General features: G+C 43.1%; 1 protein-coding gene across 1 annotated transcript in view; it reads right to left on the reverse strand.

The window, feature by feature from the left end:
- Positions 1-22,917, reverse strand: part of LOC138637103 (choline transporter-like protein 5-A) — a 38,634-nt gene extending 15,717 nt beyond the window's left edge. Inside the window, exons 1-4 of the mRNA XM_069725582.1 lie at positions 22,804-22,917; positions 8,568-8,616; positions 8,001-8,074; positions 3,833-3,917 (exon numbers count right to left, since the gene is read on the reverse strand). Of these exons, the coding sequence (XP_069581683.1) occupies positions 3,833-3,917; positions 8,001-8,074; positions 8,568-8,616; positions 22,804-22,891 (296 nt within the window). The 5' untranslated portion in view covers positions 22,892-22,917. The remainder of the gene's footprint in view (positions 1-3,832; positions 3,918-8,000; positions 8,075-8,567; positions 8,617-22,803) is intronic.
- Between the last annotated feature and the right edge of the window lie 1,979 nt (positions 22,918-24,896).

Genomic DNA, 24,896 nt, shown 5'->3' on the forward strand with positions numbered 1-24,896 from the left:
TGGCTTAGTTTAGTTTAATTTAGATACATTATTGTCAGGGTTCTCCCTGGCTGGCACCACAGGACCAAGAATACAAAAAGTCTAACATTAAGCCGTCACAACGTGTCTTCAGTGAAGACTCTTTTCACTGCTGACAGGGCAGACCGGAGTTTCTGTCCAGGTGTCCATCAATCATTGAGTCACATGACATTATCAGGTGTTCTTCCCACAGTTCACCTTCAACAATGACTGAGTTACCAGTTAATCACAAGTGAAGTAATGAATTCTGGGTAAATTGTGTGAACCATGTTCACTCCATCACTGCTGCTGTCTGTCCAGAGTCGGACTGTCATATTGAACATGTTCCTGCTCTAATAACAACGACATTATGATATCAGAAAGTGTAGTGTTCCTGTAGCGAGGTGGTGAGTCCAGTACGACAACCATGTTTCCATAAAAGTTGGGACATAGAACGTGATGATTTGTAAATATATAAACATATCATTGATGTTTATAAGCCCCGTTTATATAGTTAATCTGCAGACTCTCTGCCTGTCTTTAGTTCCTCATATTGGCTAACAATGTAAACTTGTATTAAGTATCTGTGTAACTGGTATCAACAAGTGTTTAACTTTAGTCATGGTGGACGAATAATGAACTTTTATTCTTAGCCATATCAAAATTAATATTTAGCCTTTTTTTAAAGGAAGCATTCTCCCTGTTTTCAGAGCAGGCTCAGTGAGTGATCATCTGACACTTGACCCCGCCTCCAGCCTGACCATTCATAAAAACTAAACGGGCTTTTTCTCTTTTTTCTGTTTAACCTTAATATTTATCATTAGTCGCTCTCTGTTTAAGTCAATCAGACACTTTCCGATCATCGTAAAGTTACCACGGCCTATATTTTTATAAATCCAAGTAAACTTTAAGCCAAGTGAAGAACGCATAGTATTAATTGTGACTATTTGAGTTTAATCATCGCCTGGAACCGACAAAGCCGTTGTTTTATTCTTGATCTTAAAAGACGTGTTTTTGATAATCTAGTGAGGATAAATCCAGTCATCTCTCAAACCGGACAAACCTCAGAAGATCCTTTTTTGCCAAAGCTGACAGCTGTTGAATCACTGCACCCTGGTCGTCGATCCTAAACAAGACCCAACGGTACCAGAAGAAGCCTGGATGGGACGTCAGCTGCAGGAGTGAACACCCACAGCACATCTGCACGGAAGATAGGACCACCCTCCAGTAAAGATGGGACCACCCTCCAGTAAAGATGGGACCACCCTCCAGTAAAGATGGGACCTCCCTCCAGTAAAGATGAGACCACCCTCCAGTAAAGATGGGACCTCCCTCCAGTAAAGATGGGACCTCCCTCCAGTAAAGATGGGACCACCCTCCAGTAAAGGTCAAAGATCATAAAGGCAGAATTTATCTGAGCATTTTGATCTGTTGGGTTGATGTCTGATAGCTGATTTATCCAATTCTAAATTCCTAATCTCTCATTTACGTCAGGAATTAGCTATGCTCTTAATAATCTAATATTATTAGGGCCCGAGCACCGATGGTGTGAAAGCACTATTGTTATTCATAAAATAATTAGGGCCCGAGCACCGAGCATCGGTGCGAAAGCCCTATTGTTTTTCGTAAAAAAATTATTGGTCGTTCTTATCTTTACGTAAAGTGATTTTCCTTTTTGGAGGCTTTATCACATTCCAAAACTCATGAAAGTGGAAACACATTTGTCTCCCGGTGAAAAATGTCGTATTCTAGTGGAGTCGTGAGTGGGCGTGGCCAAATGGCCGAGAGCGCCCCCTAAAGACATGCCCCGGCGGCTACATTTACTTAAATTCACCAAATCCGGTGGACACGTGTATCACACCTAGACGCACAAAAAAGTTACATTGCACCGTACGTCAACTCGACAGGAAGTCCACCATTTTGAATTTAGTCGCCATTGTGGGCGATTCTGACACGTTGTACTTTATCGAACTCCTCCGAGGGATTTTGTCGGACTGACTTGAATTTAGGTTCTCTGGATAGAAAACATGTTTGGGATTAAAAGTTATCAAAATAATTCGTTTTCATCGATGTGTGTGCCTGTGAGAGGCGGCCATTTTGAGTGTCTCGTCATGAAACTACGAGTTGCTTTAAATCTTATGTGCATGGACCGACCTTCTCCAAACATCACAGGTATGATAACAGCCCCGCCCTGAAGACCCCTGTGGGGTAATATTCGCTCATAGTCATAGCGCCCCCTGTTGGCCACTGGAAATGACACTTTTCATACTTTCACATTCTACGTCGAGCTGGTTGATCCCATGAACGTAAAGTCGGGTCACAATAACCTAAACATGTAGTTGATGATATATTGAGACATTCGTTCGACTTTGTCAATGGGCGTCGCCGTGACGATGCGGCAAAGTTGGATGTCTCGCCGTGACACAGGAAGTTGATGTTTAAGGTCAAAGGATGCTTGAAACCTCACAAAACGTGTCACCTACATCTGGCGTGGTGAGACCATACATCTGATGTGTTTTGCGAGTGGGCGTGGCCAAACAGCTCGCTCGCCGTGACACAGGAAGTTTATGTTTAAGGTCAAGGGATGCTTGAAACCTCACAAAACGTGTGACATACATCCGGCGTGGTGAGACGATACATCTGATGTGTTTTGCGAGTGGGCGTGGCCAAACGCCTCGCTTGCCGTGACACAGGAAATTGATGTTTAAGGTCAAAGGATGCTTGAAACCTCACGAAACATGTCATATACGTCCGGCATGGTGAAACATACATCTGATATGTTTTGCGAGTCGCGTGGCCAAACGGCTCGCCAGCGCCCCCTGCTGGAGACAGGAAACGAGACAAAAATAGCAACTTTAAGTGGGTATATGCGGCCCCTCGCGCGCTGCACTTCGGGGGGACGGCTTTGGGGAGGTGCTTTCGGGGAGGCGGCACGCCCGTACATCACTGCTTGCAGTTTTAATTATTATTATTATTATTATTAAATACTATTATTCACTCTGTTAGCTCAGAAATCCTGTTCATGACATCCATGATCCATACACTACAATCAGTATTCATATAGTTTATCCTTGGTGTAAATATTGTTCAAAAAATATCCTTATAGACCAAGTGCTTGTTTTTGTGTATTTCCTGGAAGATACTGAAAGAAATCCCTGAATGCAGAAGTCACGGTTCAGACGATACGTTGACTGATCACTTTTATAAAGGCCTATAGCCTATCAAAATTAAATTTTGAGTCTTTCTGACAAACAGAAAGTCGTGCCCTTAATATTAACCTAATCAGCTACATCATCTATGGTTCACAATATGATAAACTGGCCTCCTGCAGTCCAGACCTGTCACCCATTGAAAACATTTGGAGCATCAGGACATGAAAAAAGTTACAATGCAGTTTAAGACATCCTCAGATCTGGTTCAGTGTAAGGATCTGAGAGTCTCAGCAGACCTGCAGCTTTCTGGGACTTTGTTCCAGATATGTGGAACATAGAAACTGAACGCTGCTTCTTCATGTTTAGTTGTGACTGTGGGAACAGAAAGGAGAGCAGCAGATGACCTAAGGGGTCGGGATGGTTCATAAAGGAGCAGCAGATCACAAATAAACCATTCAGAGCTTTATAGACCAGCAGCAGGATGTTGAAGTGGATTCTGTGTTCAACATTCAAAGTGAAACAATAACATTTCTGAGTTTCAACATTTGAAATGTTGACTTTAGTCTATCTGCATAAAAACATAGGTTTATATATTTTTTTTAAATCATTGCATTCTGTTTTTATTTACATTTTAGACAGCGTCCCAACTTTTTTGGAAACAGTGTTGAATAATAGTGACTTACGCATTGGAAGTTCCTCTCTGTCCACAGAACTGACCGTAGCTGTCTGTAGGATGGAGCACCTTCCTGGGGTCCCCATGAAACCAGGCTGGACAGACAGACAGAAGACAGGGGGGGACAGATGGATCATTTATGGGAGGCTCAGGGGACAGGTAGGCTACATCCAGGAAACAGTGTGGAGACCCAGCTGTTACAGTAGAGATCATAAATGTCAGCACAAAATACAGAACTGTTCATAGCTTCACTCAAAAAAAATAAAATTCCTTCTTCACCTTCAAATGTCCACTGGTGTCCAACACTGTCCTGTCTTTAAACAGCACAACAGAAGGAGGAAGACACCCAGGACACATCCCTTTGTGGGTGAATGCACTGCAGCACAATCTTTATTACTTCTACTGTGGTTTTATGTTCTGTACTTGAGATGTCACAACCTGCACTTTTGGTTTGTCTCCTCTCATTGCAGGTGTCCTGACCTCTTGAGCTCCTGACCTCATGTGTGATCACCTCCTTGTTTCCCTCCGAGTCAAACTGTCTTCCTGTCCTCTGTGTGTAGTCGGTGTGTATCTGGTGGGTCCCAGTGTTGTCCGTTGTGCTCTTCATGCCATGCTCTATTTACTGTTTTTTTCCAAGTGTTCTCGTGAGTTTTCCCGACTTTGATTTAGATCCTGTTGCCATTTTTTGCAGTCTGCTGGTTTCTTGTTGACCCGGTTTCTGATCACCGCAGCCTGTTTCTTGGGTTCTGGATTGTCCCTGTGTTTTTGCTGCTGCTCTGTTTGGACCTCTGGGTGGTGTGAGTAAAGAGCTGAACTCTGACTCAGCCCTGAGTTGTGTATTTGGGTCCAGTCCCTGTCACCTCTGAATTACAGTTGTCAATAACATCATTCATATTCTCTGTACACATGCTGATATCTTTCAAATTAACAGGCAGAGTAGTTTAACATTGAAAATCTAAAAAAAGTGTGTATAAAGGGATTTTAGGGCATAAATTACCTTTCTATTTCATGCAGGTAACAGTAATCATTTGCTCCATCATTCACACATTAATGCTTTTGGATATTTTTAATATATGTATATATGTGTACAATAGATTTGAGTGGATGTTCTGTATCACTGATCACTCAGTGCTCTCAGGATGTGGAGGTGGAGGAGTGAGCACTTCTTCATCTGCTGGTCAAATTAAACATTCATGTATTTACAGCAGAAAATACACTGATGTAATAACAACAATAACAACAATTAAAAGAGTGAACAGAGAGGAGCCTGTATGAGTCTGTGTGGCACTGATGACAGGAAAGATGGGATGGAGGCTGAGTACAACGAACAGGAGGGGGACATGCATTAAGGTATTAGGGTGATGTCATCAAGAATGATGTAATTGTTTGGTCGTAGCACAGCTGGAGGGGAGGGATTTTGGAGACATTCTTTGTGTGTGTGTGTGTTAATAACTTTGTATTAACGTCTGTTTAAGCATTAAGAAGGATTTAATGGTTTCACGTTCTCTTTACAAGATGATGTCATCATCAACCCCCAGGAAGACACACACACACACACACACACACACACACACACACACACACACACACACACACACACACACACACACACACACACACACACACACACACACACACACACACACAGATAATACTGTGTGTGACTGTGTCTACACACACACACACACACACACACACACACACATATATATGAACCAATAGGAACACAATCCAAGAGGAACAGGAACCAAGAGGAACAGGAACAGTCTTTAAGAGGAACACAAACCAAGAGGAAAAGGAACCAAGGGGAACACAAACCTAGAGGAACAGGAACAAAGAGGAACACAAACCCAGAGGAACAGGAACCAAAGGGAACATGAAACAAGAGGAACATGAACCAAGAGGAACAGGAACCAAGAGAAAGAGGAACCAAGAAGAACCCAAAATAAGAGGGGCACGAACCAAGAGGAACAGGAACCAAGAGGAAAAGGAACCAGGAGGAAAAGGATCCAAGGGAAACCCAAACCTAGACAAATAGGAACCAAGAGGAAAGGGAAACAAGAGGAACAGTAACCAAGAGGAACAAGAACCCAGAGGAAAAGGAACAAAGAGGAACCAAAAAAAAAAGAGAGGCATGAACCAAGAGGAACAGGAACCAAGAGGAACACGAAACCAAGAGGAAAAGGAACCAAGAGGAACAGTAACCAAGAGGAACAAGAACCCAGAGGAAAAGGAACAAAGAGGAACACCAACCAAGAGGAACAGCAACCAAGAGCAAAAGGAACCAAGAAATATAGGAACCAAGAGGAACACAATCCAAGAGGAACAGGAACCAAGAGGAACACCAACCAAGAGGAAAATGAATCAAGGGGAACACGAACCTAGAGGAACAGGAACAAAGAGGAACATGAACCCAGAGGAACAGGAATCAAGAGCACGGTGGTGCAGTGGTGGTGCAGTGGTTAGCACTGTCACCTCACAGCAAAAAAGGTTCCGGGTTCGAATCCGGTCCTGGGCCTTTCTGTGCGGAGTTTGCATGTTCTCCCTGTGCTTGCGTGGGTTCTCTCCGGGTTCTCCGGCTTCCTCCCATCATCCAAAAACATGCACCTCAGGTCAGGTTACCTGGCGCCGCGCTAGTGGCAGCCTGCTGCAGCATCTCCCCCCTGAGAGCCCCCCTGCTGTAGTGAAGACATTTCCCCTCGGGGATTAATAAAGTGTATAAAATTAAAAAAAAATTAAAAATAAAAATAAAAAGAACACAAAAGAAGAGGAATAGTCTTTAAGAAAAAAAACAACCCAGGAGGAAAAGTAACCATGGGGAACACAAACCAAGAGGAACACGAACCCAAAGGAACAGGAACCAAGGGGAACAGGAAACAAGAGGAACACAAAACAATAGGAACAGGAACCAAGAGAAAGAGGAACCAAGAAGAACCCAAAATAAGAGGGGCACGAACCAAGAGGAACAGGAACCAAGAGGAACACGAAACCAAGAGGAAAAGGAACCAGGAGGAAAAGGATCCAAGGGAAACCCAAACCTAGAGAAATAGGAACCAAGAGGAACAGGAAACAAGAGGAACAGTAACCAAGAGGAACAATAAGCCAGAGGAAAAGGAACAAAGAGGAACACCAACCAAGAGCAACACCAACCAAGAGGAACAGCAACCAAGAGCAAAAGGAACCAAGAAATATAGGAACAGGAACCAAGAGAAACACCAACCAAGAGGAACAGGAACAGTCTTTAAGAGGAACACAAAACAAGAGGAACAGGAACCAAAGGGAACAGAAAACAAGAGGAACATGAACCAATAGGAACAGGAACCAAGAGAAACAGGAACCAAGAGGAACAGGAACCAAGAGGAACAGCAATCAAGGGCAACTCAAACAAAGATGAAAAGGAACCAAGGGGAACAGGTACCAAGAAAAACAGGAAACAAGAGGAACACAAACCAATATGAACAGGAACCAAGAGATAGAGGAACCAAGAAGAACCCAAAATAAGAGGGGCACGAATCAAGAGGAACACGAAACCAAGAAGAAAAGGAACCAGGAGGAAAAGGATCCAAGGGAAACCCAAACCTAGAGAAATAGGAACTAAGAGGAACAGGAAACAAGAGGAACACAAATCAAAAGGAACAGGAACCAAGAGGAACAGCAACCAAGAGGAGTAGGACGCAAGAGGAACAAAACCTAGAGGAAAAGGTACAAAGGGGAACACAAACCTAGAGGAACAGGAGCCAAGAGGAACAGGAAACAAGATGATCACAAACCAAGAGGTACACAAACCAAGAGGAACAGGAACCAAGGGGAACAGGAAACAAGAGGAACAGGAAACAAGAGGAACACGAACCAAGAGGAACATGAACCGAGAGGAACAGCAACCAAGAGGAACTGGAAGCAAGAGGAACAAAACCAAGAGGAAAAGGAGCAAAGGGGAACACAAACCTAGAGGAACAGGAACCAAGAGGAATAGGAAACAAGAGGAACAGGAACCAAGAGTAAGACCAACCAAGAAGAACAGGAACCAAGATGAATGATAGAGACGGTTTGTTTAAGAATGTACCGCAACATTGAGTCTGATGCATCTCACACACTTAAAACTGTGTGTGTGTGTGTGTGTGTGTGTGTGTGTGTGTGTGTGTGTGTGTGTGTGTGTGTGTGTGTGCGTTTACACTCACCCACAATCCCAAGGGCAACATAAGAGATGATAACGAGGATGAAGATCAAACAACATAAGACATCAGTGCAGCTTCTAAAGAGAGAAGAAACAAAGTGTGATAGTTTCAGTGTTGTGAGTCTCTGTGGATCCATGATGACTCATCTGTCTGTCACAGCGCTAGATGGCAGATTTTAATGTATATACAAATTAATATAACGAGGACTGAAAATCATGTAGTTAATGATACAAAAGTTAGTTTCATTCTGCTGTACAGATTCATCCAGTAGAAATGAATTCAATTTTAACCCGATGTTCACTGGGAATAACAATAAAAACACGTGAGGATGACCAGAGGGGTGAACTACGAAGAAAGATCAGAGGGTGAGTGAGGTTTGTTGACACTAAAGGGTTGTCAGTGTCACCAAGCTGGCTCTCTTTAACACTGGCCAGATCACCATGGTAACTGATGCCGCAAACTTAACCTGGTCCGGAGCAGGTTAAGTTGGAGATATCGGATCAAAACGTAAGAAAGTACCACCTACTGACCAATCAGATCGCTCTGAAAAATGACATTTTTACAAGTTACCTTCTGTGTACTGGACCTCTGAAAGACGGATCGAACTTGTGTGGTTCTCCTGGAAAAACAGAATACAATGCTTTAAAAAAACAAAACAAACAAACAAACAACTGTTTGATGAGAAGATGCTGGTTAACAGTGGTTAACGGTGGTTAACAGTATTTAACGGTGGTTAACAGTATTGAACAGTGATTAACAATATTTAAATGTGATTAACAATATTTAACGGTGGTTAACAGTATTTATTTTATTTATTTATTTTTAATTTTATATGTACTGTATTAATCCCCGAGGGGAAATTCTTTCGCTACAGCAGCATCTTGGGGGGGAGCTGCTGCAACAGGCTGCCAATAGCGCGGCGCCATCTAACCTGAGGTGCATGTTTTTTGGGTGTTGGGAGGAAGCCGGAGAACCTGGAGAGAACCCACGCAAGCACAGGGAGAACATGCAAACTTCGCACAGAAATGCCCCGGACCGAATTCGAACCCTGAACCTTTTTTTGCTGTGAGGCGACAGTGCTAACCACTGTGCCACTCAAGGTGGTTAACAATATTTAACAGTATTTAACTGATTAATAATATTTAACAGTAGTTAAAAATGGTTAATGGTGGTTAAAAGTATTTAACAGTGATTAACAGTATTTAACTGATTAACAATATTTAACGGTAGCTAAAAGTGGTTAACGGTGGTAAACAGTGTTTAATGGTGGTTAACAATATTTAACAGTGGTTAACAATATTTAACAGTGATTAACAGTATTTTACGATGGTTAATAGTATTTAATGGTGGTTACAGTGTTTAACAGTGATTAGCAATATGTAACAGTGGTTGGTAGTTATTAACAGTATTTAACAGTGGTTAACAGTATTTAACCGTGATTAACAATATTTAACGGTAGTTGAAAGTGGTTAACAGTATTTAACAATATTTAACTGTGATTAACAATATTTAACAGTAGTTAAAAGTGGTTAGCGGTGGTTAACAGTGTTTAACGGTGGTTAACAGTATTTAATGGTGATTAACAATATTTAACAGTGATTAACAGTATTTTACGATGGTTAGTAGTATTTAACGGTGGTTAACAGTATTTAACAGTATTTTACGATGGTTAATAGTATTTAACAGTGGTTAACAGTATTTAACGGGGGTTAAAATAAAAATAAATAAATACAGTTTGGGATGAATGGAAGAAGTGACCAGTGCAATCAAATGAAATGAAATGAATATGAACAGTACATTATTTTATGGTGATGTTGAAAATTCTAACAGCAGTCAGAACAAACAACCTGCAGGTGGCGCTCTTTCCTACACTGAGGGTGCAGCAGTCTGAAGGAGCTGCTGAAAGCTCCTACAGTCTCATGGAGGGTGAGAGGTGGTGTCCATGATTGATGTCAGCTTGACTAACACTCTCCTCTCACCCACCTCCTCTATGGAGTCCAGAGGACTGTCCAGGACAGAGCTGACCTTTGACCTCCTGTCCCTCTCTGTGTGCACAGCTCCAGCAGACCGCTGCATACAAGATGGCCGACGTCACCACAGAATCGTACAATGTCCTCAGCAGAGTCCTGCAGACTCCGAAGGACCTCAGTCTTCTCAGCAGATGGAGTCGACTCTGGTCCATCTTGAAGAGGACATCTGCGGAAATCATTCAGCACCTCCTTCGTCTTGGTGGCGTTAATCCGGAGCTGATTCAGATCAACATCAGTGGACGAAGTCAGCGATGACCTCCCTGGACTCCAGATCGTTCCCTTCCGATACCCGTCCAACGATGGCTGTATCATCAGAGAACTTCTGGATGTGGCAGAAGTCAGTGTTGTACCTGAAGTCTGAGGTGTACAGGGAGAACAGGAAGGGGGAGGTGTTCAGGGAGAACAGGAAAGGGGAGGTGTTCAGGGAGAACAGGAAAGGGGAGGTGTTCAGGGAGAACAGGAAAGGGGAGGTGTTCAGGGAGAACAGGAAGGGGGAGGTGTTCAGGGAGAACAGGAAAGGGGAGGTGTACAGGGAGAACAGGAAGGGGGAGGTGCCATGCAAACCACCACATCAGACACACAGTCATGAAGCCTCACATACTATGGTCTGTTGGTGAGGTAGGCGATGGTCCATGCAGTCAAGTGGCCATCCACTCCAGCTCCCTCCACCTCCCCCGAGCAGTGATGACTTAATGGTGTTGAATGCGCTGGAGAAATCAGAGAACATGACCCTCACCGTGCTGCCAGTGTTCTCCAGGTGAGAGATGGATCTGTGCAACAGGTAGATCACAGCGTCGCCCACACCAACGCTGCTCTGTAGGCAAACTGCAGGGGGTCCAGTGAAGAGTTCACCAGGGGACTGAGGTAGCTGAGAACGATCCTCTCCCTTGTCTTCATCGGATGGGAGGTTAAGTCTACTGGTCTGAATTGATTTAGCTCCTTGGGGTGTTCAGTCTTTAGAACTGGAACCACGCATGAGGTTCTCCAGAGGACCGGGACTCTCTCCAGGTTGAGGAGGTTTTCCAGAGCCCCGGGACTCTCTCCAGGCAAAGGAGATTCTCCAGAGCACCGTGACTTTCTCCAGGCGAGGAGGTTCTCCAGAGGACCGGGACACTCTCCAGCTGAGGAGGTTCTCCAGAGGACCGGGGATCTCCATATTGAGGAGGGTGAAGAGCTGTATGCATCCTTTGTATTTGCATAGAGAAGTTCCAAAGTTGTATTGTTCCTGGTGTTGCACTGTATGTACTGAGTGAAGGTGGAGAGAGAGGAGGACAGGGAGGAGGACAGAAGGAGGAGGACAGGGAAGCATGGTTGAAGTCTCCTGAGATGAGGACGAGGGACTGTGGGTGTGACGTCTGCAGCTGTGATACAACAGAGTGCAGGAGCTCACAGGCAGCTACAGCATCAACCAACGGGGAGATGTACACCATTAACGGAGGGATGTTCACCATTAACCGGGAGATGTACACCGTTAACGGAGGGATGTTCACCATTAACGGGGAGATGTACACCGTTAACGGGGGGATGTTCATCGTTACTCATTATTTAATGATGGTTAACAGTATTTAACAGTGATTAACAGTGGTTAACGGTGGTGAACAGTATTTAACGACGATCAACAGTATTTAATGGTGGCTAAAAGTATTTAACAGTGGTTAATGGTATTTAACACTATTTAACAGTGGTTAACAGTATTTAACAGTAATTAGCAGTATTTAACGGTGGTTAACAGTATTTACACTTACTTCCCTTCCTGCCAACATCACTCCAGGCTCTGGTCCAGGCTCTGGTCCAGGCTCAGTCTGAGCAGCTGCTACCAATCCAACTAATCACCACACACCGTTTCTTCAGTTCCACTAATTACCTCCCTAGACTATATCAACCCTGGTCCTGCAGTCCTGAGGTGTCGGTCCATACTATCAGCTACCTCCACTCACCCGTAACCTGTCGCCAGTGCTACCAGCCATCTGTCCTGTTCCTGTTCCGTTCCGTTCTGTGCTGACGACTTGCTGTGGACTACCTCCATCCTGCCTGCTACCCTGTGTTGGACCTCGGGAAACCACGCAAGTGATCAAGTCTGCTGCCTTCTTGTGTTGGACCTCGAGAAACCACACAAGTTGCTCCAGTCTGCTGCTCCTGTGTCAGACCTCGGGAGACCGCACAGTGAACCTGCTCCTAGTCCTCGTTAGGACTCCTGGTGCCTGTCTGCCCGCCTGCCGTGTCTACGGCCCCACCTGATCCCGCCCGGACCGGAGATGAGTGTGTGGTCTCACAAGCTGGCCCCGCCGCTTGGCGTGAGTTCGGTGGAGTTCCCCTCCCGACTTGGGAAGAGGAGATAGAGCGGAGAAGAGACATTGGGCTCCTGGACACCAGTCAATAAACTGTTTCTGTACCTGAACTTGAGTCTGTCTGCGTTTGGGTCCAGTCCAGCCACACCTCATAACACATGGAAACATTCACCTCCATCATATGAACTGAGCTTTTTAAGACTGTCTCTGGGTGTAACTCCTTCCCTTCCTGTATTGACCCGATACCAACAGCGTTTTTTAACAGGTATTCAACAGCATTTCAAGTCATGTCCTCCAAATTATAAACACATCTCTTCAAACAGGCATTTTCCCCAATGCCTTCAAAACCGCTGTTGTAAAACTGTTACTAAAGAAACCCAACCTGGATGTCAACCCATTGACTACCTATAGGCATGATGGTGCAGCTATGTGTTCTATCACTGAATGTTATTTAGCAATAAATAAATGGATGAGCAATAATTTCCTAAAATTAAAGGAGGATGAAACAGAAATGCTGCTCGTCGGCCCCAAAAACCAAAAGAGAAATTATAGAAAAAGATCTGGGGCAACTAACTCCCTGGGTACGATCAGAGGTAACTAGTCTGGGTCTAATCTTAGACTCAGGTCTAAGTTTCAAGGCCCACATTAACAAGGTGACCAAAACTTATTTTTTACATCCAAGAAACACAAATAAGGTGTGGCTGTTTATAAATCGGACAGATGCTGAAAGGTTGATTGATGCCTTCATTTCTCGCCGACTGGACGACTGTGATGAACTTTTTACTGGCCGACCAAAGAAAATAACAGAGACTTCAGCTCATCTAAAACTCTGCAGCTGGATTATCAACCAGAACCAAGAGAACATCAGTCCAGTTCTGGCTGCTCTGCACTGGCTGCCTGTAACACACAGGAAGTCAGTTGTTAAACTCCGCCTCCTCACATACGAAGCTCTTAATGGTCTCAGACCGAGTTCCATCTCTAACTGTCTGGTGAACTATGAGCCTTCAGGAACACTGAGATCATCTGCTGCTGGTTTATTGGAGGTTCAGAAGCTTCTATCAGCGACAATCCAAAGCTGTGGACCAAACTATCTGTTAGATATCAGGAAGCTGCTCAGTTCATACTTTTGAAAGAAAGATAAAAACATATCGCTTTACTTGAGCCTTTAACTGGCTACTCTTGAATCTCTCTTGCTCTTGAACTACTGTGCCTTTATCTGTTCTTGTGCATGTCATTTCTTTTCTATATTTTGAAATGTTCTTTTATATGTGTTTTTATGTGTTTGCGTGTCATTTTCTTGCTGTGAAGCACTTTGAGCTGCATTTCTTGTATGAAAAGTGCTATACAAATAAAGTTTATTATTATTATTATTATTATTAAAATGGTCACTCAGATTCAAAGTGATGCAGGAGCATGTTGCAGAGGCCTTTTTTTAACTGACACAGCAGGAGGTGGAATCACAGTGCAGTGCACAAACAGCTGGAGTAATAAGACCTGCTGTCTGTACTCAGAGTTACAGCCAGGAAATCACACACTGCACTACAGGGTGTCACTTTTACTGTTGTTTCATCTGGAGTCTCAGTACAGATACATTCAGACTAATTAGAGTTGATTAATTCATTAAATGAGTTTAACACTAAACGAGCTTATAAAACTCCACTTACTGTATCCTCAAAACCTCAAAAGTATTAATCATGTTGGACATTTAACACTTGAAAATGTACAGCTGATTATGGAACTTAGAAAAGGAACCCAGAAGGCTTCTTGTGTAGTCGATACTGTGACACACACTCATACACACAGTACTGATGCAGTTACCACACATTGTTGTTTTTATGGGATAATTAAAGATTGGTTCTCATAAAGCAGTGAAGACTCTAAAAATAAGACCACATAAATTTAAATTCAGTTAAACTTCAATACAACATTTCAATTTCAGTGATCTTTAGGATCACTACAACAAACACTGAGATGCAGAGGGGAGCAGTGTTCAAGAAGCGGAGGACTCCCCCTCAAGGCCAACTCAAACCCTCTGAACTAAGAGAGCAGCTGTCAATCATGATGTCGCCGCCCTTTTCATAGCATCAAATAACAAAAAAACCCAACTTGTCAGAAGATCACGGTTAAACAAACTATCTTTCGGAAAAAATGATTCAAGGTGTAATCGTAGGTTGACGTTTTAGTTTGGCCCATGTCCCATCTGCTAACATGGAGGGGGCGGAGTTTATGACCTACACTGCAAGCAGCTAACGGGGGCCATTCAGATGTTTTTGCTGATTTCTGGGGAGTTTTCATGTCATCATCTTTGTATGCAGTGTATGTTTCGAGGTGCATAAGGGCCTCATTAAGCCTCTGTGGATATTGAGATGTCCATGAGTGAGGCTCATGTACAGTGGAAACTGAAGTGCAAAACAAAAAAGATTACACAAAAACTCTCAAAAATCTTGTGGTCCTGAGGTGCAGATCCAAAAGACAAACACATAAACGCAGTCCTGAAATTCTAAAAACAAACACACAAAGATAACACAACAACACCTGAGTTAGTGAGGTATGTTGAGACTAAAGCCAGGGTTGTCAATGTTTTAACCTGGCTAGAATACCATGGTAACCTAAAAACTTAACCTGATCCAGAGCAGATTATGTTCAAGATATCAATCAACTACTACTGTTAGTACAGAATCCTGTGAACTAGTGAGACGTTGGCAGACATTTAGTCAGTCGACCTTTGTGGTGTTTTTCTGCATTGAGGTGTCAGTTAGTGTGTAAAACTGAACTATACAGTAAACACTGAGAAACGGTGAGAACCTCTCAGTGGTTTTAAATAAGAATACAAAGTATTGGGAGGAACATAAAACTTCATATGTGAGAAAAAAATGACCAATAGTTAGGAAAATAAAATCCCACCGTGACTCCATGTGAACATTGAAGGGTGGGTGACGTGACGAGCAGTTTTACCTGTCGGGGTGTCAAATAACAGTACAAACAGATATTTGTTAAATATAAATATCTTCATGCTGTTCCTCTGACATTATATTAAGACATCTTGCCTGTTTCAATAAAATAAATAAGATGTATATCTTATGAACCTTCATTCAAACATCAAAATAGTCATATGGTGTGACTGTCAGGACTGGGTGCCTCCTCATTAACATCTGAATAAATTCAAGTAAAGTAATATAAATGTTTTCACGGGACACAAAGTCTGAATATAAATATATATTATGTTATTCATATCATGAAAGAGTGTTCAGCTGCTCACTGTAGCTGGTTGTTACATCACATGGTTCTTAAAGACTGGACATATGGTAGATTTAAAAAAATGTTAATGTCTGTGAATAAATATCTGTGACTGTATAATGAATTAGAAGCTATCCTCAGAGTTTCTCCAGCAGACAACAGGTCCTGAACAGACCTGACCTCAGCTGATGGCATTAGTGTCAGTAATACTCAGCTAATCTTCATCCTGATGCTTACACAAATAACCTCAGTCTGCTCAACACACACCACCTCAGCTGAGTTAGCACTTGTCTCAAACTACACACCAGAGGGGTGAACTACGAAGAAAGATCAGAGGGTGAGTGAGGTTTGTTGACACTAAAGGGTTGTCAGTGTCACCAAGCTGGCCCTCTTTAACACTGGCCAGATCACCATGGTAACTGATGCCGCAAACTTAACCTGGTCCGGAGCAGGTTAAGTTGGAGATATCGGATCAAAACGTAAGAAAGTACCACCTACTGACCAATCAGATCTCTGAAAAAATGACATTACCATTAGACAAGACACAGTGGAGCTCAGTGCGCAGATTGAGACAGTCCTCTGAAGAGGGAGACAGTCCTCTTAGGAGGGAGACAGTGAGAAAGTGAGACAGTCCTCTTTGGAGGGAGACAGTGAGACAGTCCTTTGAGGAGTGAGACAGTGTGGCAGTCCTCTGTGGAATGAGACAGTCCTCTGTGGAGTGAGACAGTCCTCTGTGGAGTGAGACAGTCCTCTGAGGATTGAGACAGTTCTCTGAGGATTGAGACAGTTCTCTGAGGAGTGAGACAGTCCTCTATGGAGTGAGACAGTTTTCTGAGTCCTCTGAGGAGTGAGACAGAGAGACAGTCCTCTGTGGCGTGAGACAGTACCCTGTGGAGTGAGACAATCCTCATAAGAGTGAGACAGTCCTCTTAGGATTGAGACCGTTCTCTGTAGAGTGATACAGCAAGACAGTCCTCTAAGGAGTGAAACAGTGAGACAGTCCTCTATGGGGTGAGGCAGTGAGGTAATCCTCTGAGGAGTGTGACAGTGAGACGGTCCTCTGAGGAGTGAGACAATGAGACAGTCCTCTGACAATTGAGAGAGTGAGACAGTCCTTGTGGGGTGAGGCAGTTCTGTGTGGAGTGAGACAGCGAGATAGTCCTCTGAGGAGTGACAGTCCGCTGAGGATGGAGACAGTCCTCTGAGCAGTGAGCCACTCCTCTGAGGAGTGAGACAGTGAGACTGTCCTTTGTGGAGTGACACAGTCCTCTGAGGAGTGAGACAGTCCTCTGTGGAGTGAGACAGTCTTCTGAGGAGTGAGACGGTGAGACGGTCCTCTGAGGAGTGAGACAGTGAGATGTTCCTCTGATGATTGAGAGAGTCCTCTGAGGAGTGAGACAGTTCGACAGTCCTCTGAGGATGGAGACATTCCTTTGAGCAGTGAGACTCTCCTCTGAGGAGTGAGACAGTGAGGCAGCCCTGTGAGTGAGACAGTTCTCTATTGAGTGAGACAGTGAGGCAGTCCTCTGTGGAGTGAGACAGTGAGGCAGTCCTCTGAGGAGTGAGATAATGAGACGGCATTCTTGGGAGTGAGGCAGTGAAGCAGTCCTCTCAGGAGTGAGACAATCCTCACAGGAGTGAGACAGTGCTCTGTTGAGTGAAACAGTCCTCTGTGGAGTGACACAGTGAGGAAATCCTCTGAGGAGTGTGGCAGTGAGACTGTCCTCTATGGAGTGAGGCAGTCCTCTGAGGAGTGAGACAGTCCTCTGAGGATTGAGAGAGTGAGACAGTCCTCTGTGGACTGAGACAGTGAGACAGTGAGTCAGTGAGAAAGTCTTCTGAGGAGTGAGGCAGTGAGACAGTGAGTCAGTGAGACAGTCCTCTGAGGAGTGAGGCAGCGAGACAGTCCTCTGTGGAGTGAGACAGTCCTCTGAGGAGTGAAAAAGTGAGACATTCCTCTGCTCGGGTGTGTGTGTGTGTGTGTGTGTGTGTGTGTGTGTGTGTGTGTGTGTGTGTGTGTGTGTGTGTGTGTGTGTGTGTGTGTGTGTGTGTGTGTGTGTGGGGGGGGGGGGGTCAGAGTATTCAGAAACCGTCTTTTCCCGGTGGATTTTATGAGGTACAGATTATTATCATTGTGTTTTCACTGATATCATCCTACAACAGACTGACTGATGAACTAAATCACTGCACTTATATTCATAAGATCTGACAGTAAACCTTCTTCTCGCTTTGAATTATGATTTTATATTTATTTATTGTTTGCTCCTCGGTCCGTTGGACTCCTCCGGGGCTGCAGGTGAAATGATGAGACTAAAACGTTCATGAAAATACATCCAATAATAAATTGATTTCATAAAATATCTTCATATAATTAGTTCTATCATCCTGTGGTCGTCATGGTGATCCTACCAAATTAATGGATCAAAAAAAAATCTGAATTAAAAGCGGACTATTAAATATGAGATCTCTCTGGTCTAAATCTCTGTTAGTAAATGACTTGATAACTGATCATCAGATTGATTTACTCTGTCTCACAGAGACCTGGCTGCAACAGGAAGAATATGTTAGGATTAATGAAGCAACTCCTCCCAGTCATATTAATTATCATATTCCTAGAGATTCAGGAGGAGGAGGAGGAGGAGGAGTGGCAGCAATCTTCCACTCATGTTTATCAATTAATCCAAAGCCTAAACTTAGTTATAAATCATTTGAGAGTCTGACTCTTAGTCTCTCACCCAAACTGGAAAGCAGAGAAACGGATTGTATTGTTGTTGTTTATCTCCCACCTGGTCCTTATTCAGAGTTTCTAACTGAATTCTGACTTTTGATCAGATTTAGTGCTGAGTTCAGATAAAGTGATGATAGTGGGAGACTTTAACATTCATGTTGACGTGGACAACGACAGCCTCAGTTCTACTTTCAGCTCATTATTAGATTCTATAGGCTTTTATCAATGTAAATAAACCCGTCACCGTGGTAACCACACCCTCCATCTGGTTCTGTCGTATGGGATGGAAACTGAAAATGTAATAGTATTTCCTCAAAACCCTGTTTTGTCGGACCACTTCTTATTAACATCTGAAGTTACATTAATGGACGACACAGCATGTGGGAATAAATCCCACTACAGTAGATGTCTGTCAGATGATGCCGTGGCCAAGTTTAAGGAAGCAGTTACATGTTTATCCTCTTCAATGCCGTGTGTTAAAGCAGTGGAAGACATCTACGTTGATCTTAGTCCCACACAAGTGGATCATCTGGTAGAAAACACTGCAGTATCTCTGCTCCAACTCTAGATGATGTCGCCCCTCTGAAGAAGAGAGTCATGAACCAGAGGAAGTTGTCTCCGTGGTACAACTCAGAACTACGCTCTGCTAGGCAGCGACTAGAAAGATGGAAAGGAAATGGAGTTCCACTAATTTAGAAGAATTTCACCTGTCTGGAAGGAGAGTCTAATATTATATAAGAAAGCTCTTCGTAAGGCCAGAACTTTATATTATTCATCATTAATAGAGGACAACAAGAACAACCCCAGGTTTCTTTTCATCACTGTAGCAGGCTGACAAAGAGTCCCAGTTCTGTTGAGTCCTCTATTCCTTCAGCTCTCAGCAGTAATGACTTCATTAACTTCTTCACTAATAAAATTCTTACTATCAGGGAGAGAATCGGGCCGACCCTTCCTGACACCATCACTGATGTGTTGCTAAGCAACAGCAGCCCTGAAAGCAATTGTAGGACCAGATGTAAACTTGGAACATTTCTCTCCTGTTGAGCTCTCTGAGTTAACTAGAATTATTTCTTCATCTGGATCCTCCAGCTGTCTGTTAGATCTCATCCCAACTAAACTTTTTAAGGAAGTCTTCCCTTTAATTAATACTTCCATATTAGATCAGATCAACCTATCTATTGTAACCGGCTATGTACCGCAGGCTTTTAAAGTGGCTGTAATTAAACCTTTACTTAAAAAGCCGACTCTTGATCAGCTGTTTTAGGAAACTACAGACCAATTTACAACCTGACGTTTATTTCTAAAATCCTTGAAAAAGTTGTTTCAAATCAACTTTGTGATAATTTCCAAAGGAATGATCTGTTTGAAGATGTTCAGTCTTTAGAGTTCATCATAGCACAGAAACAGCTCTGGTGAAAGTTACTAACGACCTTTTATTAGCCTCAGATAATGGACTCGTCTCTGTACTTGTTCTTCTGGACCTCAGTGCTGCTTTTGATACGATTGATCATACGATCTTATTACAGAGATTAGAAGACGTTACGAGGATTAAAGGAACTGCATTAGACTGGTTCAAATCCTACTTATCAGATAGATTCCAGTTTGTCCATGTCAACAATGAGTCTTCCAGACAAACAAGAGTTAGTTATGGAGTTCCACAAGGCTCAGTGTTAGGCCCAATACTTTTTACTTTGTACATGCTTCCATTTGGAGATGTCATCAGGAAGCACTGCATCAACTTCCATTGTTATGCAGATGACACTCAGCTGTATCTTTCTATAAAACCAGATGAAACTAATCAGTTAGTAAAACTTGAAGCCTGTCTAAAAGACATAAAGGCCTGGATGACCAAAAACTTCCTGCTTATAAATTCAGACAAAACAGAAGTTATTGTACTTGGTCCTAAACACCTCAGAAACTATTTCTGTCATCACTTAGTTACTCTAGATGATGTTGTCTTGGCCTCCAGCAAAACTGTGAGGAGCCTTGGAGTTATCTTTGATGAGGATTTGTCCTTTAGACACCATATAAAGCAAATCTCCAGAACTGCCTTCTTTCATCTACGTAATATTAATAAAATCAGGAAAATCCTTCCTCAGCGTGACGCAGAAAAACTCATTCATGCGTTTGTTACTTCTAGACTAGATTATTGTAATTCCTTGTTGTTAGGATGTCCAAATTACTCATTAAAAACCTTGCAGCTGATCCAAAATGCTGCAGCAAGAGTACTGACAGGATTTATCAAGAGAGATCATATTTCTCCAGTTTTATCTTCTCTTCACTGGCTTCCTGTGAAATCAAGAATAGAGTTTAAAATTCTCTTGATGACTTACAAAGCTCTACATGACCAGGCTCCATCATATCTTAGAGATCTTATAGAACCATATAATCCTAGCAGAGCACTTCTCTCTCAGTACGCTGGTCTACTTGTGGTTCCTAGAGTTTCCAGAAGTAGAATGGGAGGCGGAGCTTCAGTTTTCAGGCTCCTCCCCTGTGGAACCAGCTCCCAGTTTGTGTTGGAGGGGCAGAAACCCTCTCTAGCTTTAAGATTAGACTCAAAACGTTCCTTCTTGATAAAGCCTATAGTTAGGGCTGGCTCAGGTAGACCTGAACCAACCCTTAGTTATGCTGTTATAGGCCGAGGCTGCTGGAGGACCTCGTTACATGCTGAGCTTCTTTTCTTTCCTCCTACTCTTTAACTGACTCATACCTCACCATCTTTTTCTCTCCCATAGTTTCTTCTTATTATCTGTTGTCTCCATTCAGTTCCTTCGCTCATATAGTTTCTGTTCTTTCTTTTCCAGATGTCCCGTCATGGAGCTGCATGTCTCTGCTCTGCACTTGTCGTCTCCACCAACAGTTCTTCTCTTGTATCTCTATGCTGTCCTTTTCTCTCTCTGCTCTCCTTTCACCCCAACAGGTCGAGGCGGATGCTCCTCCCACCTCTGATCCTGGTTCTGTTAACAGATGCTCCTCCCACCTCTGATCCTAGTTCTGTCGGAGGTTTCTTCCTGTTAAAGGGAGTGTTTCTTCCCTTTGAAGTGCCATGAAATAACCTATGTTGTGATTTGGCGCGATATAAATAAAGTTGAATTGAATTGAATTGAATTATCAGTCTTTAAACTTGGGCTACATTCACACAGTCTGATATTATTTTTCAGATCCTTCATCATTCAGCTGCTTTCATTTGGATTATGTGTTTAACTTCATTAAGTTTATTAAAATAATAATTTGCTGCTCAATTTTAAAATGTGTCTCTGCTGTCAGTCATCTTGTCCATGTCTGTGATTGGTCAGATAATACAAACTACTCTTTTATGTAAATGTGCCCGGAGTCTAACATAGAAAGAGTTCACAGAGAAAGATGATAGCAGTCGTAGTACCGATGATCTCTGATGGACAATTTCATCTTTGTTGATCAGCTCAGATAAAGAAAGTCTGGATCTGTTGAACCTGCTTCGTAGTCCAGCTCTCTGACATCACTGTTTCCTGTTTACAGCCCTGACATCACTGTTTACAGCCCTCTGACATCACTGTTTACAGTTTACAACCCTCTGACATCACTGTTTACTGTTTACACCCTCTTACATCACTGTTTACTGTTTACATCCCTCTGACATCACTGTTTACTATTTACATCCCTGACATCACTATTTACAGTTTACAACCATCTGACATCACTGTTTACTGTTTACATCCCTTTGACATCACTGTTTACAGACCTCTGACATCACTGTTTACATCCCTGACATCACCGTTTACAGTTTACAACCCTCTGACATCACTGTTTACTGTTTACATCCCTCTGACATCACTGTTTACTATTTACATCCCTGACATCACTATTTACAGTTTACAACCATCTGACATCACTGTTTACTGTTTACATCCCTTTGACATCACTGTTTACAGACCTCTGACATCACTGTTTACATCCCTGACATCACCGTTTACAGTTTACAACCCTCTGACATCACTGTTTACTGTTTACATCCCTCTGACATCACTGTTTACTGTTTACATCCCTCTGACATCACTATTTACTGTTTACAACCCTCTGACATCACTGTTTACACCCTCTGACATCACTGTTTACTGTTTACATCCCTCTGACATCACTGTTTACAACCCTCTGACATCACTGTTTACACCCTCTGACATCACTGTTTACTGTTTACAACCCTCTGACATCACTGTTTACTGTTTACATCCCTCTGACATCACTGTTTACTATGGCAGCAGAGATGTTCAACGTGTAAGGACATCTTCATCACACACACACACACACACACACACACACACACACACACACACACACACACACACACACACACACACACACACACACACGATAGTAGTCTGGAGGGAAACAGGTGTTACTATAAGAGACATAATAAAACCAACACCCTTTAAATGACCTGAGACGGAGGGTGCTTCTGTTGAATCACGTGACTCAGGTGATGACGTCCACCTGGTGGCTTCGTCAAACGACTAAACAAAACTGTCATGAGGCAATCGACTCACCGTAGTATGGACCCGGCGGGGCGGCTGCGGCTGCGATCTCGCTCTGGACAGCGGAGGAGCGGGTCGGGGAATACCGGTGAGGCGCCATGTCGCGTGCCCCCGGCGGACAAAGGATCAGCTGAATGATAAGGAGGAGGAGCTGCTCCTCTCCTCCTCGAGGCTGTTGAGTTTACCTCCGATTAGCTCGCGCTCACTGAGTCACGTGTCACCGGTGAGCCGGAGAACCTGCGGATATTTAACAGGCTTTAAAACATCTGGTCCGCGGTCCCCACACTAGTCAGAGGAAACGTCTGTCAATGTGTGACATCATAATAACGTCATATTTAAATAAGTTATTTAAACTGTAGATTTACAGTTAAACCTTCACTTTTAACAGGCTGTTAATGAGGCACAACATGACACACAACACACAACATGATGCAAAAATAACACATGACACACATGACTCATAACACACACAACATGACACAACACACAAAGCATGATGCAAAACACACAACATGACACACGACACAACATACAACATAATGCAAAAATAACACAACATGACACATAGCACACAACACAGACACGATGCAAAACACACATGACACAACACACAACATGGCACACAACACAGACAACATGATGCAAAACACACAACATGACAGACAACATACACAATATGATACAAAACACACACGACACACATGACACATAATACACATGACACACAACACAAAGCATGATGCAAAACATACACAACATGACACACATGACACAACACACACAATATGATGCAAAACACACATGACAGACAACATACACAACATGACACACATGTACCGTGATGCCAATTTAATTCATGAGGATTAGATTTTTGCTCTCGTTATTAGAAGGGGCACCAGTCCAATATTGGACGAATTATTAATTCAACGTTAATATGAAATCAGTCAATCATAATCTGATTTATAATAATTTATGAATTCTCGTATCGGAACTCAAATTCTTTGGTATATTCAGAAAGAAACCTTGACACAGTTGGGTCTAATTAAAGGATTTATTGTATAACTTCTCACAAGAAAGGACTAAATGACAAATGTGTTTATATGAATGAGAATACACAATTACTTCTGATTACTGATGGTGAAGTGAAAGAGGGACTTGTTAACGCCTAAAAGAGAAGGAACTGAAGAAATGAAATTTAAGCCTGACGCTAAATTTGAATTTGCCACCCTGAAGAAATGAACCGGCTTACTGTGTGACGATCCTGGAACACGGGCCGGAATAGGTCCAGGTGGTGGTGCTCAGAGATCCGGTATCGGGAAGTCGAGGAGCAGGGTTTTCTCCCGTTCTCAGCTTCCTTTGTCGGTTGGTCTGGCGAAAGCTGGCCTTGGGTCCCGTGGAGTTGGTCAGGCGGAAAACGTCTCTGTAACTCTGAGTAACGCTGAGGACTGGCCTGGCCTGGAGCGATGACAAAGTTACTGGCAGTGAGGCTCGTCCAAAAGGGTTGAATTGAGTACTTGTTCAGAGGAGTTGCTGATCATACTCTGAGACTTTCATTATCATGTGTGCTAAAGTTGAACAAAAAGGTAGATATAAAAATGACTGAATCAAAACTTAATGAAACTAAAAAATAACTGAAACTAAAGCGAATCTCAAAGTGACTCTTAGTTGAATTTAAAATGAATCTTTCAGAGAATAAATAGAATCTTTGATGAAAAACAAATCTTGGTGAATCTTAGTGAATCTTGAAGAAATTTAACCGAATCTGAATCATCAGCTTGAGTCTCTCTCTTTTAAGGTAAAGAGGATGGACCAGGATTGGGTGTCGAATTTCACCTTATCGATACGCAGTCTCAGGAGGGGAAAGGGAGTTTCAGGAGGAGGTGTCATGAGAGACAAAACTGTGGTCTGCCTGTCAGGTAGTCAGTGATCCAGGAGACGGTGGACGTGTCCACCCCCACCACCTGCAGCTTCTCACTCAGCAGCAGTGGTTGGATGGTGTTGAATGCACTGGAGAAATCAAAGAAAGTGATTCTATCAGAGTCACCGGTTCCATCAAGGTGAGACTGAGCTCGTTGCAGCAGGTAGATGATGGTGTCGTCCACTCC

Source organism: Brachyistius frenatus, unplaced genomic scaffold, assembly GCF_029030835.1.
Source record: "Brachyistius frenatus isolate BFR_SWC_R1_liver_20210118 unplaced genomic scaffold, ASM2903083v1 Contig_430, whole genome shotgun sequence".
NCBI classification, from domain to species: domain Eukaryota; kingdom Metazoa; phylum Chordata; class Actinopteri; family Embiotocidae; genus Brachyistius; species Brachyistius frenatus.